The following is a 15,917-nucleotide window of genomic DNA, read 5'->3' on the forward strand; positions in this document are numbered from 1 at the left end:
ATCCTGGCAGATTTACTGCTGATTTCACATTTTTCAATCTGTATCCTAAATTGACATTAGGCAGATATTAGATCTTCAGTTCTAGTTAACTCATCTTTTTCTTAAAATCTTATCCATGATGCTGCTACTGTAAGGTTAAAGTCATATAAACTTGTGATTTCACAGGCCACACATGTTGAATCTGTTTGCAAAAGCTGCTACTAAAGACAAATATGTCCTTTGTCCTGTGCTAACTCTGACCTAGTCTACACAGCAAAGCTACTACTAAAGACATCTGTCCTATGCTAGCTCTGACCTAGTCTACACAGCAAAGTTGCTACTAAAGACATCCATCCTGTACTAGCTCTGACCTAGTCTACACAGCAAAGTTGCTACTAAAGACATCCATCCTGTACTAGCTCTGACCTAGTCTACACAGCAAAGTTGCTACTAAAGACATCCATCCTGTGCTAGCTCTGACCTAGTCTACACAGCAAAGCTGCTACTAAAGACAAAAATGTCTTTTTCATTAAATCCTTTGTCCTGTGCTAACTCTGACCTGGCCTACACAGCAAAGCTGCTACTAAAGACATCCGTCCTATGCTAGCTCTGACCTGGTCTACACAGCAAAGCTGCTACAAAAAAAGACATCCGTCCTATGCTAGCTCTGACTTAGTCTATATAGCAAAGCTGCTACCAAAGACATCCATCCTGGCTAGTTCTGACCTAGTCTACACAGCAAAGCTGCTACTAAAGACAAACATGTCTCTATCATTAGATCTTTGTCCTTTGCTAACTCTGACCTAGTCTACACAGCAAAGCTGCTACTAAAGACATCCGTCCTGTGCTAGCTCTGACCTAGTCTACACAGCAAAGTTGTTACTAAACACATCCATCCTGGCTAGCTCTGACCTAGTTTACACTGCAAAGCTGCAACTAAAGACATCCATCCTGTGCTAGCTCTGACCTAGTCTACACAGCAAAGCTGCTACTAAAGATATCCATCCTATGCTAGCTCTGACCTAGCCTACATGTCAAAGTTGGTACTAAAGACATCCATCCTGGCTAGTTCTGACCTAGTCTACACTGCCAAGCTGCAACTAAAGACATCCATCCTGTGCTAGCTCTGACCTAGTCTACACAGCAAAGCTGCTACAAAAAAAGACATCCGTCCTATGCTAGCTCTGACCTAGTCTACACAGCAAAGCTGCTACCAAAGACATCCATCCTTGCTAGTTCTGACCTAGTCTACACAGCAAAGCTGCTACTAAAGACAAAAATATCTCTAGCATTAAATCCTTTGTCCTCTGCTAACGCTGACCTAGTCTACACAGCAAAGCTGCTACTAAAGACATCCGTCCTATGCTAGCTCTGACCTGGTCTACACAGCAAAGCTGCTACAAAAAAGACATCCATCCTATGCTAGCTCTGACTTAGTCAATATAGCAAAGCTGCTACCAAAGACATCCATCCTGGCTAGTTCTGACCTAGTCTACACAGCAAAGCTGCTACTAAAGACAAACATGTCTCTATCATTAGATCTTTGTCCTTTGCTAACTCTGACCTAGTCTACACAGCAAAGCAGCTACTAAAGACATCTGTCCTGTGCTAGCTCTGACCTAGTCTACACAGCAAAGTTGTTACTAAACACATCCATCCTGGCTAGCTCTGACCTAGTTTACACTGCAAAACTGCAACTAAAGACATCCATCCTGTGCTAGCTCTGACCTAGTCTACACAGCAAAGCTGTTACTAAAGCTATCCATCTGTGCTAGTTGTGACCTAGTCTACACAGCAAAGCTGCTACTAAAGACATCCATCCTGTGCTAGCTCTGACCTAGACTACACAGCAAAGCTGTTACTAAAGCTATCCATCTGTGCTAGTTGTAACCTAGTCTACACAGCAAAGCTGACATGTTAGAGCAAGAAAACGTCCTGATTGTGAGTGATGTAGTGTACAATTTAGTAAGATTAGTGTAAAATGTATGCTTTTATATGTATGACAAAAAAAAAAAAAATGAAGGGTACAATTCAGCACTGGATAAAAGAAAAAAAATCCTTAAATTTATTCACAATACATTTTAAAATCCACAGTGGATGCGAGACACAAAGTAGATAAAGGGGATGTCCACTACTCAGACAATCCCTTTTTAAATGCTATTCCTAAGTGCTGAAGATACTCACCATCATCTGGCGCTCTTCCAAAGATGTTGGCGCCAAGTCTGCCATTGGCATGCATGTGAGTGCTCCAGCCAATCAGCGTTTGTGAATGGGCGGCTTTACTTACCCTTCCCTCGGACGTCCAATGGAAGTGTCAGAACTGCAGCCCATTAGCAGCTGCTGATTATGTGCATGTGATCACAGTAGCCAATATCACACGAGTTTTGGGAGACTCGGTGCCAACATGACCAAAACAGCAAAACTGTTTTTTAGATGCGTCATTATATGTCAACACTATAAAATGTTCACTTCAAAGCATCGGCTTGATGTCAAAGGAGTTGTCCAACATAAACTCCAAAATTATTTTTATGCTAACCTGTGCTGTATTCTCATATAAAACACCCCTACATTATGTATTTTTTTTTGTTTTCTAACTTTTGTTCCTCTTGAATTATCCCTTTATTCTCTGGAGACACTTTATTTACCTGCAGCTCAACCAAACATGAAATCTTCCTATGCCAAACCTCACAGTCAGAGCTGTCACCGCCCAGCCTCACTGTCCAGCCCCGCCCTCTGTACACTCATTGGCTGTCAGTATTCTACTCCAGCACTGACCTCTCATGGCTCCAGCAAAGATGGGCACATTACTATATATGTGCGGAGGATGTGAGGTGATTGTGCTGCACAGATGAGATATCACTGCTCTGTATTTCCAATCATTGGTAGTACAGAGCAGTGATCCTGCGTCTCTCATCTCTGACAGCACAATCCCCTCACATCCACCGCATGTAATGTAGTCATGTGCCCATCCCTGTCTCCATACTATAGTAATGTGCCCATCTCTGTCCCCATACTATAGTAATGTGCCCATCCCTGTCCCCATACTATAGTAATGTGTCCATCCCTGTCCCCATACTATAGTAATGTGCCCATCCCTGTCCCCATACTATAGTAATGTGCCCATCCCTGTCCCCATACTATAGTAATGTGCCCATCCCTGTCCCCATACTATAGTAATGTGCCCATCCCTGTCCCCATACTATAGTAATGTGCCCATCCCTGTCCCCATACTATAGTAATGTGCCCATTCCTGTCCCCATACTATAGTAATGTGCCCATCCCTGTCCCCATATCCCTGTCCCCATACAATAGTAATGTATCCATCCCTGTCCCCATAATATAGTAATGTGCCCATCCCTGTCCCCATACTATAGTAATATGCCCATCCCTGTCCCCATAATATAGTAATGTGCCCATTCCTGTCCCCATACTATAGTAATGTGCCCATCCCTGTCCCCATATCCCTGTCCCCATACAATAGTAATTTACCCATCCCTGTCCCCATAATATAGTAATGTGCCCATCCCTGTCCCCATACTATAGTAATATGCCCATCCCTGTCCCCATAATATAGTAATGTGCCCATCCCTGTCCCCATACTATAGTAATGTGCCCATCCCTGTTTCCATACTATAGTAATGTGCCCATTCCTGTCCCCATACTATAGTAATGTGCCCATCCCTGTCCCCATAATATAGTAATGTGCCCATCCCTGTCCCCATACTATAGTAATGTGCCCATCCCTGTCCCCATACTATAGTAATGTGCCCATCCCTGTCCCCATACTATAGTAATGTGCCCATCCCTGTCCCCATACTATAGTAATGTGCCCATCCCTGTCCCCATACAATAGTAATGTGCCCATCCCTGTCCCCATAATATAGTAATGTGCCCATCCCTGTCCCCATACTATAGTAATGTGCCCATCCCTGTCCCCATACTATAGTAATGTGCCCATCCCTGTCCCCATACTATAGTAATGTGCCCATCCCTGTCCCCATACTATAGTAATGTCCCCATGGGCTCCTCTTCTTGTAGTAATGGTCTCTCCTGTAGAATTGCCCCCTAGTCTGCCAGTCTTCACACACGCAAAAAAACCCAAACACAAATCCTTCTTTCCTGTCCTCGTTCCCTCGGTGCCGTGTCCTGCCTCTTGCGGCCGCAGCCCCCTCCTTGCTGATCGTAGCCTCTGCAGGGGGCCGTGCAGTCAGCGCTTTATAGCAGAGGACTGGTTTCCAGGCGCTGTGCAGAGACACACTCTCTACGCAGCTTCTCCAGTGATCTGCTGCTGGCTTCTGATTGTCTGGCAGCTGATCATAGCTGTACACAGAGCTTGTCTATGCAGAGCGCCCGGGAATCTGTCATCTGTTACAAAGCGCTGACTGCACAGCCCCCTGCAGAGGCCGCGATTATCAAGGAGGGGGCTGCACGCCACAAGCAGCATCAGGGGCCGCAGCTTACAACGCTTTATAACAGATTCCCGGGCACTCTGTATACAGCTACTGCAATGATCCGCTGCTGGCCTCTGATTGGCCTTCGCCGGCGGCTGATCATAGCTGTAAAGAGCGCTCTTATCCGCGCAGCGCCATTGAATTAGTCATCTGATATACAGCGCTGACTGCACGGGACCCTGCACAGGCAGTGTTTTGCAAGGGGGCCATGGGCCCGCACGCCGCAAGCAGCATCGGGGCTGCATGCAGCGTACAGGCAGCAAGACCCCTGCACTATGGGATGTGTGGGAGGGTGCAGGGAAGGGGGACACTCACTGACAGATTCTCAGTTAACTCATTCTGCAGCCAGCAATAGTGCAACACAGAGGTTGTAGAAGGCAAATGGTGCAAGAAAAAGATGTACATACTGTAACAAGCATTTGATTGGTCCGCAAGATTGACAACCCCTTTAAATATTTTGTTGTGGATTGTAAAACAGAATTATATATAATACTAACATGTTCTTTTTCCGGCGCTATATCGCACCTCTGATTCTTTTTGCGATCTTATTTTTGCCCATACCGATCCTCGCACTGAATGTGGAGATGAGCTGGAATAATTATGTCCATTTTTTCAACGAAAAAAATAAAAATCTGTACGACTGATCTGAAGGAATTAAGAGGTAGAATCATTACCTGTGGGTTTCCAATTGTTTCCTCTGCATTGCTTGTTATTAGTTTATCTATAACATGGAAAACCCCATTGGTGGCTGGTAAGTCCTTTAACGCAAATGTATAGGTATTGGCAGGTTCAGAGGTTTTCCAAAAATTCTTCAATAAAAAAAATAAATAAAACATAGTATAAGTGTTAAATGCATAAACTACCTCTAAGACTTGAAATTCCCATTGTAGTAATAATATAGCCCTATTGATTGCTATGGGCACCATGGTATAGATCCGATCTGTGCTAGCAGGATCGGTCTTGATAACCTAGACTTTATTTTGAGTTTGTGTGTATATTTATATGTGTATGTATTTGTGTATGTATGTGTGTGTATATGTATTTGTGTATGTGTATGTATGTGTATGTGATGTGTATGTTGTTGTAGCTGTTCTGTTTTGTCACAAGTCAGCTTATGGGATCACCAGTGAGGTCCTCTGAATTAGGCCTCTTCAGACCTAATCAAGATCGAGCGCTCGGAGAGAAAAGACCAGCATCCATGTGGGCATGATCAATTTCTTCTGTTTATTTAACCAAAGTACAGTTTATTTATACCATTTACAGATCAATGTGATATTGCAAAATAAAACTTCTAGCTGGACTTTAGAAGTTGCTCATATGACCTTTAAGGCTATGTGCACACAGTGCGTTTTTCTCGGCGTTTTTGCGCGTTTTTCGGGTGCGTTTTTGGCCTCAAAACTGCATGACTTTGCTTCCCCAGCAAAGTCTATGAGTTTTCATTTTTGCTGTCCCCACACAGCGTTTTTTTTCAGCTGCGTTTTTGTGGTGACCACAAAAACGCAGCATGTCAATTATTCCCGCGTTTTTCACTGCGCTTTTCATCCATTGAGTTCAATGGGATGTTGAAAGACGCAATGAGAAATGCAAATAGCTGCGTTTTGGTGCGTTTTGAAGACCAAAAACGCAGCTATAAACGCAGGAGGTGGGTAGTAAAGTGACGTGTACAGGAAGAGGATTCCTTCTGTCAGTATATACAGAAGCGTGAATCCTCCCGGTACCGTCACCGCCGCTTCCATCTCCCGTCCTGTGCATGTATGCTGCCGTGCGGCGCCATGTCTGGGCGGGAGGTGGAAGCGGCTGCGAAAACAAAAGTTAACAGTAGAAAAAAAAAAAAAAGTTATACTCACCTGTGTGCAGACTCCCGGTGCCATGCCCGCTCCCATCTCCTCTCACGGTATCGCCACCCCCGCTCCGGCTGTGTGCAGACGGCCGGGAAACCTCCGATGGATGCAGGACCTGGCGATGGATCACCTGATGCAGTCACCTGACGCATCAGGTGATCGTAAGTATCGTGGTGAAGCGGGCGCCCGGCCGGTATCAGCGGATGCGTCAGGAGACTTCATCCCTGATTACCGGCAGCTGCTGCAGCGATCGGAGGGGATCAGACTCCCGCCCCATCGCTGCAGGAGCTGCCGGTAATCAGCACATAAGTGAGTATTATTTTTTTATTTTTTTTTATTTTTTTTTTTATTTTTTTTTGCACTGATGCATCAGCTGATTGTATAATCGGCTTTTATACAATCAGCTGATATGTGATGTGCTTCAGCCCCTAGAACCTGACACATCATCTGATCGCTTTGCCTTCCAGCAAACCGATCAGATGATATTGGATCCGGATTGGACGGCGCGGGACCCTGACCCAGGATTACTGCGGAGGGGGGTTCTTTATTTCAATAAAGATGGAGTCACTAATTGTGTTGTGTTTTATTTCTAATAAAAATATTTTTCTGTGTTGTGTTTTTTTTTTATCTTTACTAGAAATTCATGGTGGCCATGTCTAATATTGGCGTGACACCATGAATTTCGGACTTAGGGCTAGCTGATAATATACAGCTAGCCCTAACTCCATTATTACCTAGCTAGCCACCCGGCTTCAGGGCAGCTGGAAGAGTTGGATACAGCGCCAGAAGATGGCGCTTCTATGAAAGCGCCATTTTCTGGGGTGGCTGCGGGACTGCAATTCACAGCGGGGGTGCCCAGAAAGCATGGGCACCCAGCTGCCTAGTTGTACCAAGCTGGACTCAAAAATTGGGCGAAGCTCACGTCATTTTTTTTTAAAATTATTTCATGAAATTCATGAAATAATTTTAAAAAAAAGGGCTTCCCTATATTTTTGGTTCCCAGCCGGGCACAAATAGGCAGCTGGGGGTTGGGGGCAGCCCGTACCTGCCTGCTGTACCCGGCTAGTATACAAAAATATGGCGAAGCCCACGTCATTTTTTTTGTTTGGGGGGGCAAATAAATCCTGCATACAGTCCTGGAAGGAGGATGCTGAGCCTTGTAGGTCTGCTCCCCCTGACTCTCCCTCAAGCATATAGTCCTGGATGGAGCATGCTGAGCCTTGTAGTTCTGCAGCTGCTGTCTGCTCTCCTGCATACACTATTGGATGGAATATGCTGAGCCTTGTAGTTCTGCAGCTGTCTGCTCTTCTGCATACTAGAGTTGAGCGCGGTTCGTGGTTCGTGGTTCTCCAGTTCGCGGCTCGAGTGATTTTGGGGCATGTTCTAGATCGAACTAGAACTCGAGCTTTTTGCAAAAGCTCGATAGTTCTAGAAACGTTCGAGAACGGTTCTAGCAGCCAAAAAACAGCTAAATCCTAGCTTGGTTTCTGCTGTAATAGTGTAAGTCACTCTGTGAATCAAACTATTATCACATTTCAGTGTATAGTGTGCGTGAACAGCGCCTTCAGATCACTGCTGTTTCTATAATGGCGATCGCCATTTTTTTTTTTTTTTTCATGTCTTCCTTCCCTAAGCGCGCGCGTCTTGTGGGGCGGGCCAGCATGTCAGCCAATCACAGACACACACACACCTAAGTGGACTTTGAGCCAGAGAAGCAACGGCATGTGTGATAGGATCTGCATGTCACATGTCCCTGCATTATAAAACCGGACATTTTCTTCACGAACGCCATTATCTGCCTTCTGCGTCTTTGGTGTCAGACATCAGTGTCGCAGCTCCGTCCTCCTGAGTCCTATAGCCGATACAGCTGTATGCGCTGCATACACAGCGTTAGACAGCTTAGGGAGAGCACATTCTAGCAGTCCTTTTAAGGGCTCAAAGCGGCAGGGTCAGAGAGCCATAGGTGACAGGTCCTGCAAACAGCAACAGCGTCTGTGTAGCCCAGGTCAGGGATTTCCTCCCTGCATTTCACCATTAGGAGGGAATAGAAAGGCAGGCTTCCATTCCTCTACCCAGAGCACCACAATCCTGGCACTGTACCCTCTTGTCCTCTGCACACTCCAACTCATTCTAAGTAAGCCATTATACTAGCAAACACTCAGTGTACCTAGTGGCATCCTAAACGTGGCTATTGGACTTTGCTATAGTCCCACTAGTGCAAAGACATTAGCAGAGCACATCTGCCTGCATTGCACACTCCAAGTTTTTTAAACTAAGCAATTTTACTAGCAAACACTCAGTGTACCTAGTGGCATCCTATACGTGGCTATTGGACTTTGCTATAGTCCCACTAGTGCAAAGACATTTGCAGAGCACGTCTGCCTGCATTGCACACTACAACTTTTTTAAACTAAGCAATTTTACTAGCAAACACTCAGTGTACCTAGTGGCATCCTATACGTGGCTATTGGACTTTGCTATAGTCCCACTAGTGCCAAGACATTTGCAGAGCGCATCTGCCTGCGTTGCACACTCCAACTAATTATAACGAAGCCATTATACTAGCAAACACTCAGTGTACCTAGTGGCATCCTATACGTGGCTATTGGACTTTGCTATAGTCCCACTAGTGCAAAGACATTTGCAGAGCACGTCTGCCTGCATTGCACACTACAACTTTTTTAAACTAAGCAATTTTACTAGCAAACACTCAGTGTACCTAGTGGCATCCTATACGTGGCTATTGGACTTTGCTATAGTCCCACTAGTGCAAAGACATTTGCAGAGCACGTCTGCCTGCATTGCACACTACAACTTTTTTAAACTAAGCAATTTTACTAGCAAACACTCAGTGTACCTAGTGGCATCCTATACGTGGCTATTGGACTTTGCTATAGTCCCACTAGTGCAAAGACATTTGCAGAGCACGTCTGCCTGCATTGCACACTACAACTTTTTTAAACTAAGCAATTTTACTAGCAAACACTCAGTGTACCTAGTGGCATCCTATACGTGGCTATTGGACTTTGCTATAGTCCCACTAGTGCCAAGACATTTGCAGAGCGCATCTGCCTGCGTTGCACACTCCAACTAATTATAACGAAGCCATTATACTAGCAAACACTCAGTGTACCTAGTGGCATCCTATACGTGGCTATTGGACTTTGCTATAGTCCCACTAGTGCAAAGACATTAGCAGAGCACATCTGCCTGCATTGCACACTCCAAGTTTTTTAAACTAAGCAATTTTACTAGCAAACACTCAGTGTACCTAGTGGCATCCTATACGTGGCTATTGGACTTTGCTATAGTCCCACTAGTGCAAAGACATTTGCAGAGCACGTCTGCCTGCATTGCACACTACAACTTTTTTAAACTAAGCAATTTTACTAGCAAACACTCAGTGTACCTAGTGGCATCCTATACGTGGCTATTGGACTTTGCTATAGTCCCACTAGTGCCAAGACATTTGCAGAGCGCATCTGCCTGCGTTGCACACTCCAACTAATTATAACGAAGCCATTATACTAGCAAACACTCAGTGTACCTAGTGGCATCCTATACGTGGCTATTGGACTTTTGTCAATTCACAGTATTGGAACGTTATTTGCAGGACATCTGCCTGCATTGCACACTCAAACTTTTTTAAACTCAGCCATTATACTAGCAAACACTCACTGTACCTAGTTGTATCCTAAACGTGGCTATTGTACTTTTGTCAATTCACAGTATTGGAACGTTATTTGCAGGACATCTGCCTGCCTTGCACACTCAAACTTTTTTAAACTCAGCCATTATACTAGCAAACACTCACTGTACCTAGTTGTATCCTAAACGTGGCTATTGTACTTTTGTCAATTCACAGTATTGGAACGTTATTTGCAGGACGTCTGCCTGCATTGCACACTCAAACTTTTTTAAACTCAGCCATTATACTAGCAAACACTCACTGTACCTAGTTGTATCCTAAACGTGGCTATTGTACTTTTGTCAATTCACAGTATTGGAACGTTATTTGCAGCACGTCTGCCTGCATTGCACACTCAAACTTTTTTAAACTCAGCCATTATACTAGCAAACACTCACTGTACCTAGTTGTATCCTAAACGTGGCTATTGTACTTTTGTCAATTCACAGTATTGGAACGTTATTTGCAGGACATCTGCCTGCATTGCACACTCAAACTTTTTTAAACTCAGCCATTATACTAGCAAACACTCACTGTACCTAGTTGTATCCTAAACGTGGCTATTGTACTTTTGTCAATTCACACTACTGCAAATCTATGTGCAGCACCTCTGCATGACAACCTCGTGCTCTGTTTTTAATAAGCTATAATGATAGCACAAAATACTGCCATTTTGTGGCATCATAGAACTGGCTGTTGTATTCCATTAGTGCCCCACTGGTGACAAGCTATTTCTAGCACCTCTACATCACACCCTCATGCACATTTTGCTACGCTAATGTTATAGCAAACTCATGGAATTCATTGCTGCATTTCATAATTCGGAGGGATAGAAAGTCAGGCTTCCTTTAGCTTTTCCTTCTGTTCATAGACAGCATCTCCAAGACAAATTTCCCCTCCACGTCTAAGTGTGGAGAGGCAGCAAGTGCGCATGCGTGTGCCGATGTACCCCAGCTGCAGCATAATTACAGTGTTTCGCCTAGTGAGTATGCTCAGCCTGACTGTGCCATTCCTGACGCTAAGTTTTCATTTCGGGATACAGCGCATGCTCCCACACTAAGTGTGAAAAGCCTCTTTGCACAGGTGCTTGCATTCCGTGCCGGGTATAAGTCCTGTTTTGGGCATAGACACCATGCTAAAGCTGATAGTCTTTTTTCAGAGACTGTATTTCATGCTACTGAGCATGCTCAGGCACTTCCTGCATCAGAGACTAGGTCCGGTAATGAACTCTTTGGCCCTGGCCCTGATGTGGGGGTCCCATATAGACCACAGGGCATCAGGTGTCCTCCCAAATGGCTTGCAGAGGCCCACACCTATGACTTGTCACCGCATTATTGATGCTCAGACGATGACTGGTGAGGTGTTTGGGTCATGGCAGCCATGAGGTCATCATTGAAGTTGCGTTTCCAAATAGGACGCTAGTTATGCCACTCATGACGTGTCACTCTACTTTTGTCTCCAGGAGGTGCATTGTGGTTCACCCTGGTTTGGGGCGGACCCAGGTTATAAAAGGGGCTGGAGCCAACAAGGAGGTGCGCAGTCTTCTATTATGCTCCGAAAGAGCACACCTCCATGTGTTGAACCCATTGCGGCTTTAGGCCAGAGGTAGGCAGGGATCGGGTGGTGGATGCAGGCCACCACCACAGTTGGTAACGCAGAACGGTTAAGACCAGCTCCTGTCCTAACAGTCCTGCTTGTGCAGCCCAGTGGCATTAACAGGCCTGCTGCTGCTGATGCGCCTGCTGTCCACAGGTGTGGCCCCTACGCACACGGTCAGCGTACTCAATGGCCCCTGTGTTGTTAACAGGGAGTTCCTGGGCTGGGTGGGCATGTGGACCCTGTGACGCTAACAGGGCTCACAGTCTCCAGATCCGAATGGCGTCTAACTCGGTTCAGGCTACTATTAGTTTCATAGCCACACAGCTCTGTATCCTCCACCAAACCTTCAAGTTGCCAACCTCTCCTTTTCCAACTGGGAGCACGGTGGACACTGACTGCTGATGGGGATATATACCTTTCTCTTTCTTTTCTTATTAATTTTCGTTATATAGCGGTCACAGATTATATACCACTTTATCCAAATCTGCCAGTCCCACTGTAACAGATGTTGTTTCTTCAGCAAATGTTACAGTTGCTTAACCACCAAATCCACGGACCAAAACTTTTTTCCCCTTTCCAACACACCTGTTCCCCTTTCCAACAGCATCTGTCCTTTTTCAACTCATTTTGGGATATGACCAAAAGTGCAACTGTGCAGGGACACCGTACTCAACGCCATCTCAGCACAGCAGCCATCCCTCGGTCCCTCCGATGTGGACAAGTAAAAGACCATTTCCTCCTATCCATGACAAAGTGTTGAGATTCACTCTGTGCAGCACTGGTGTTTAGTGGACAAGTAGATCTAAGATTGCGTACCACATTCTGCAGATACTCCTGTATACGTGCGTCTATTTCTATGGCAGGAATTAGTTCGCCAAATTTTGTCTTGTACCGGGGATCTAACAGTGTGGCAACCCAGTATTCAGGATTAGTTCAAATTCATACAATCCGAGGGTCATGTAGGTAGTGCAGCAAGAAGGCGCTCATGTGTCTTGTGCATCCAGGAGGACCAAGTCCTTGGTGTGTTGGTGGCAGAGAGGTGAGAATCGTGCATCCTTCCTCTGCCCTCTCCCCCCAACCTCGCACAACCGAAATGTGAGCAAGCTCTCACTCATCTGCTGAGTCTTCCATGCCCATCGCCAGTTCGTCCTCCATTTCTTCATGGGCTCCTGCACTTTCATCAACACTTTTTGCTGATACTATGCGCCCTTGTTAATCCCTCTCCCTCACCATGACTGCCGCATAGGTGCCGCTGACCATCTGGACCTCGTAGATCTTGTTATCCCTTCCGCATATGACTCCTCCTGTACTTCCTCCCCTTCCTCTTGTCCCAACACCTGACTCCGAATAATAATTACAGTGTGCTCCATCATGTAGATGACCAGAATTGTCACGCTGAGAATGACATTGCCAGTGCTAAACATCTTCGTCGACATTTCAAAACTGTGTAGCAGGGTGCATAGGTCCTTGATCTGACACCACTCCAGCAGCGTGATCTGCACCACCTCTGGATCAAGTTATCCCAGGCTATATGTCTTACCGTATTTCAGCAGGGCTCTGCGGTGCTGCCACACACGCTGCAACATGTGCAGATTCCAATTCCTGCGTGTCGAAACATCGCATTTACGGCGTTTAACTGCCAGACCCTAAGACTTCCAGAGTGATGAAAGTTGTTGAGCTGCTGTGTGCGCACGATGGAAGTGAGCACATAGCGAGCGTGCCCACTGCACAAGGCCATGTAGGCCGTGATGGTGTTTTAAAAATTGCTGGCGAATTCGGTTCAACACGTGAGCCCTAAAAGGCACGTGTGTCACATTGCCCTGAGGATGGCCCGCAGCCAGGTTTGCATCATTGCCGCACACGGCTGTTAAGTCACCAACGGAGTCCGCTCCGTCAATTTGTACTCCGGTCGCCAGGTGACAACGTGTTCCTTTCATGAATAGTGCTGATGATGGGAGAGTAGTCGATGCCAGCGGCGCAGGTGGACGCAGGTTATGCTCACCCACTGGGCTGCATTACCTTGACAGATGCAGAATCTCTGGCTGAATGTAGCTGGTGGGTATCTCACAGATGAAATACCATCATTCAGCTACAACCAATGGGAAGACACCACACCCTTTTTTATGCCCATCCTGTCTGCAGACCACTGCCAGACATAGCTATGAACCTCTGGTTAATTTTACCCCCAGTTCAGTTTTATGATTTTGTGTGCTTGTTACCTGACTACTTTTCCTGCTTGCTGTTTATGTACCTTGTTGGCCGATACGCATTTCACCTCTGCTTGTTTTCTGATTCTTTCCTGGCCGTCCCATTCTGTTCCTGTTCCTCAATTAATGTTTTGACCCTGCCTGACTACTATTCTCTGTAATAGCGGTGTGACTCACATTTCCCATACATTTCAAAGTAAAACTTTGACCGCCTGATGGCATTGAGCTCTGCTGCCAGCATAGTAAGGAGGTGTGTGGTAGTCCTTGTGCGCAGTTGCAAGGAAGGGTGGCCTGACCACACAGGGTTTGCGCCAAGGTAGAGGACCCACACGAGGTTGAAGAGGCAGAAGCAGTGTATTAACTTCTACATACAGAACAAGGATTGAAACAACTCGTGGGGACGGCAAGACTTGTACAGCAGACCCTTCTCCATCTCTCACCATAGTTTGCCAGTGCCCAGTCAGTGACATGTAATGACCCTGTCTATGCTTACTGGTCCAAGTATCTGTGTTGAAATGCACCCTGTCGCACACAGATTTTCTCAAGGAAGTGGTGATGTTGTGTGCGACATGCTGGTGTAGCGCGGGCATGCTTTTCTTGGAGAAGCAGTGGTGATTGGGCATCTGGTACTGGGGCACAGCGACAGACATAAGGTCTGTAAAATCCTGTGTGTCCACTACGCGTAAAGGCAGCATTTCGGTAGCCAACAGCTTACAGAGGGATAGAGTCAACCACTTAGCTTTGTCATGGGTCGCAGTAAGTGGCCTTTTATTTGACCACATCTGAGGGACAGAGATCTGGCTGCTGTCTGTAGACGGTGTTGAGTAGGGTGTCCCTGGAAAAATGCAGGTTTGTGAGAAAAGTGCAGGCGGAGACATGATGTTGCCTTCATCTTGCCTTCAGATCTGTTCATCTTGTATCATTTTTAAAAAACACAGCAAGCAAGGGTTACTCCAAGCGGAGTCTACCTTTTTTCCCCAAATTGGGCACACAGACACCCCATCAGTGGCAGGACTTGTGCCCTAGTTGCAAACAGGATGTTTTGATTTGCATCAAGCACATTCCAAATCCACAAGCATTTACTCTCCCCAGGATGACACAGGGGTAGTAAATTCCTTCTGGATCCATGACTTGTTCATTTTGATGAACGTCAGTCTGTCCACATTGTCACTGGACAGACGCGTGCGCTTATCTGTCAGCACACACCCAGCAGCACTGAAGACACGTTCAGAGACAACGCTGGCAGCTGGACACGACAAAATCTTCAAGGCGTAACTGGAGAGCTCTTGACATTTTTCTAGATTTGAAGCACAAAAGGAGCAAGGCTCCATTTGCAAAGTCATTGCATCGATGTTCATTTGGAGATACTCCTGTATCATCCTCTCCATCCGTTGACTATGTGACACACTTGATGTCTCTGGTGGCCTTGCAAAGGAGGGTCTAAAAAAATTATGAAAAGATTCCATAAAATTGCTGTTACCAGCACCAGATACGGTCCTACTGGTACGGGTAGACTGTTGAAGATGACGAGGCCGTCCCATGTTTGTCAAGTTACAACTGGGAGAATCACTCCCTTCACCTGCACGGTTGTTTGGTGGAAAAGCCGAGCTAAGATCGAGTAACAGCTTCTGCTGATACTCCTGCATACGTGCGTCCCTTTCTATGGGTGGAATTATGTCACAAAATTTGGACTTGTCCCGGGGATCTAATAGTGTGGCAAGCCAGTAGTCATCATCACTTCTAATTTTGACAATACGAGGGTCATGTTGGAGGTAGTGCAACAAGAAGGCACTCATGTGTCTTGCGCAGCCATGCGGACCAAGTCCACGCTGTGTTTGTGGCATAGAGGTGCTAACCGTTCTTTCTTCCTCTGTCATCTCCCCCCAACCTCTTTCAACTTAAATTTGACCAAGGTCCCCCTCATCAGCTGAGTCTTCCATGTCCATGGACAGTTCGTCCTCCATATCTTCATGTCCTCCTGCACCTTCCTCAACATCTCGCCTGCTACCATGCGCCCTTGTTGATCCCTGTCCCCCATGGTCCCATGCCTGCCGCGTTGGTGATGATGAACGTCTGGACCTTGGTGATGTTGTTGTGTCTTGCGCATATGAATCCTCCTGTAGTTCCTCCCCTTCCTGTTGTCCCACCCCCT

At 46.1% G+C, this 15,917-nt stretch overlaps 1 protein-coding gene across 1 annotated transcript in view; it reads right to left on the minus strand.

The window, feature by feature from the left end:
• Nucleotides 1-15,917, minus strand: part of LOC142249827 (stabilin-1-like) — a 281,112-nt gene that overhangs the window by 239,072 nt on the left and 26,123 nt on the right. The window contains exon 5 of the mRNA XM_075321739.1: nucleotides 5,105-5,239. Coding sequence (XP_075177854.1) covers nucleotides 5,105-5,239 — 135 coding nt within the window. The remainder of the gene's footprint in view (nucleotides 1-5,104; nucleotides 5,240-15,917) is intronic.

The sequence above is a fragment of the Anomaloglossus baeobatrachus genome, chromosome 8 (genome assembly GCF_048569485.1).
Source record: "Anomaloglossus baeobatrachus isolate aAnoBae1 chromosome 8, aAnoBae1.hap1, whole genome shotgun sequence".
NCBI classification, from domain to species: Eukaryota; Metazoa; Chordata; class Amphibia; order Anura; family Aromobatidae; genus Anomaloglossus; species Anomaloglossus baeobatrachus.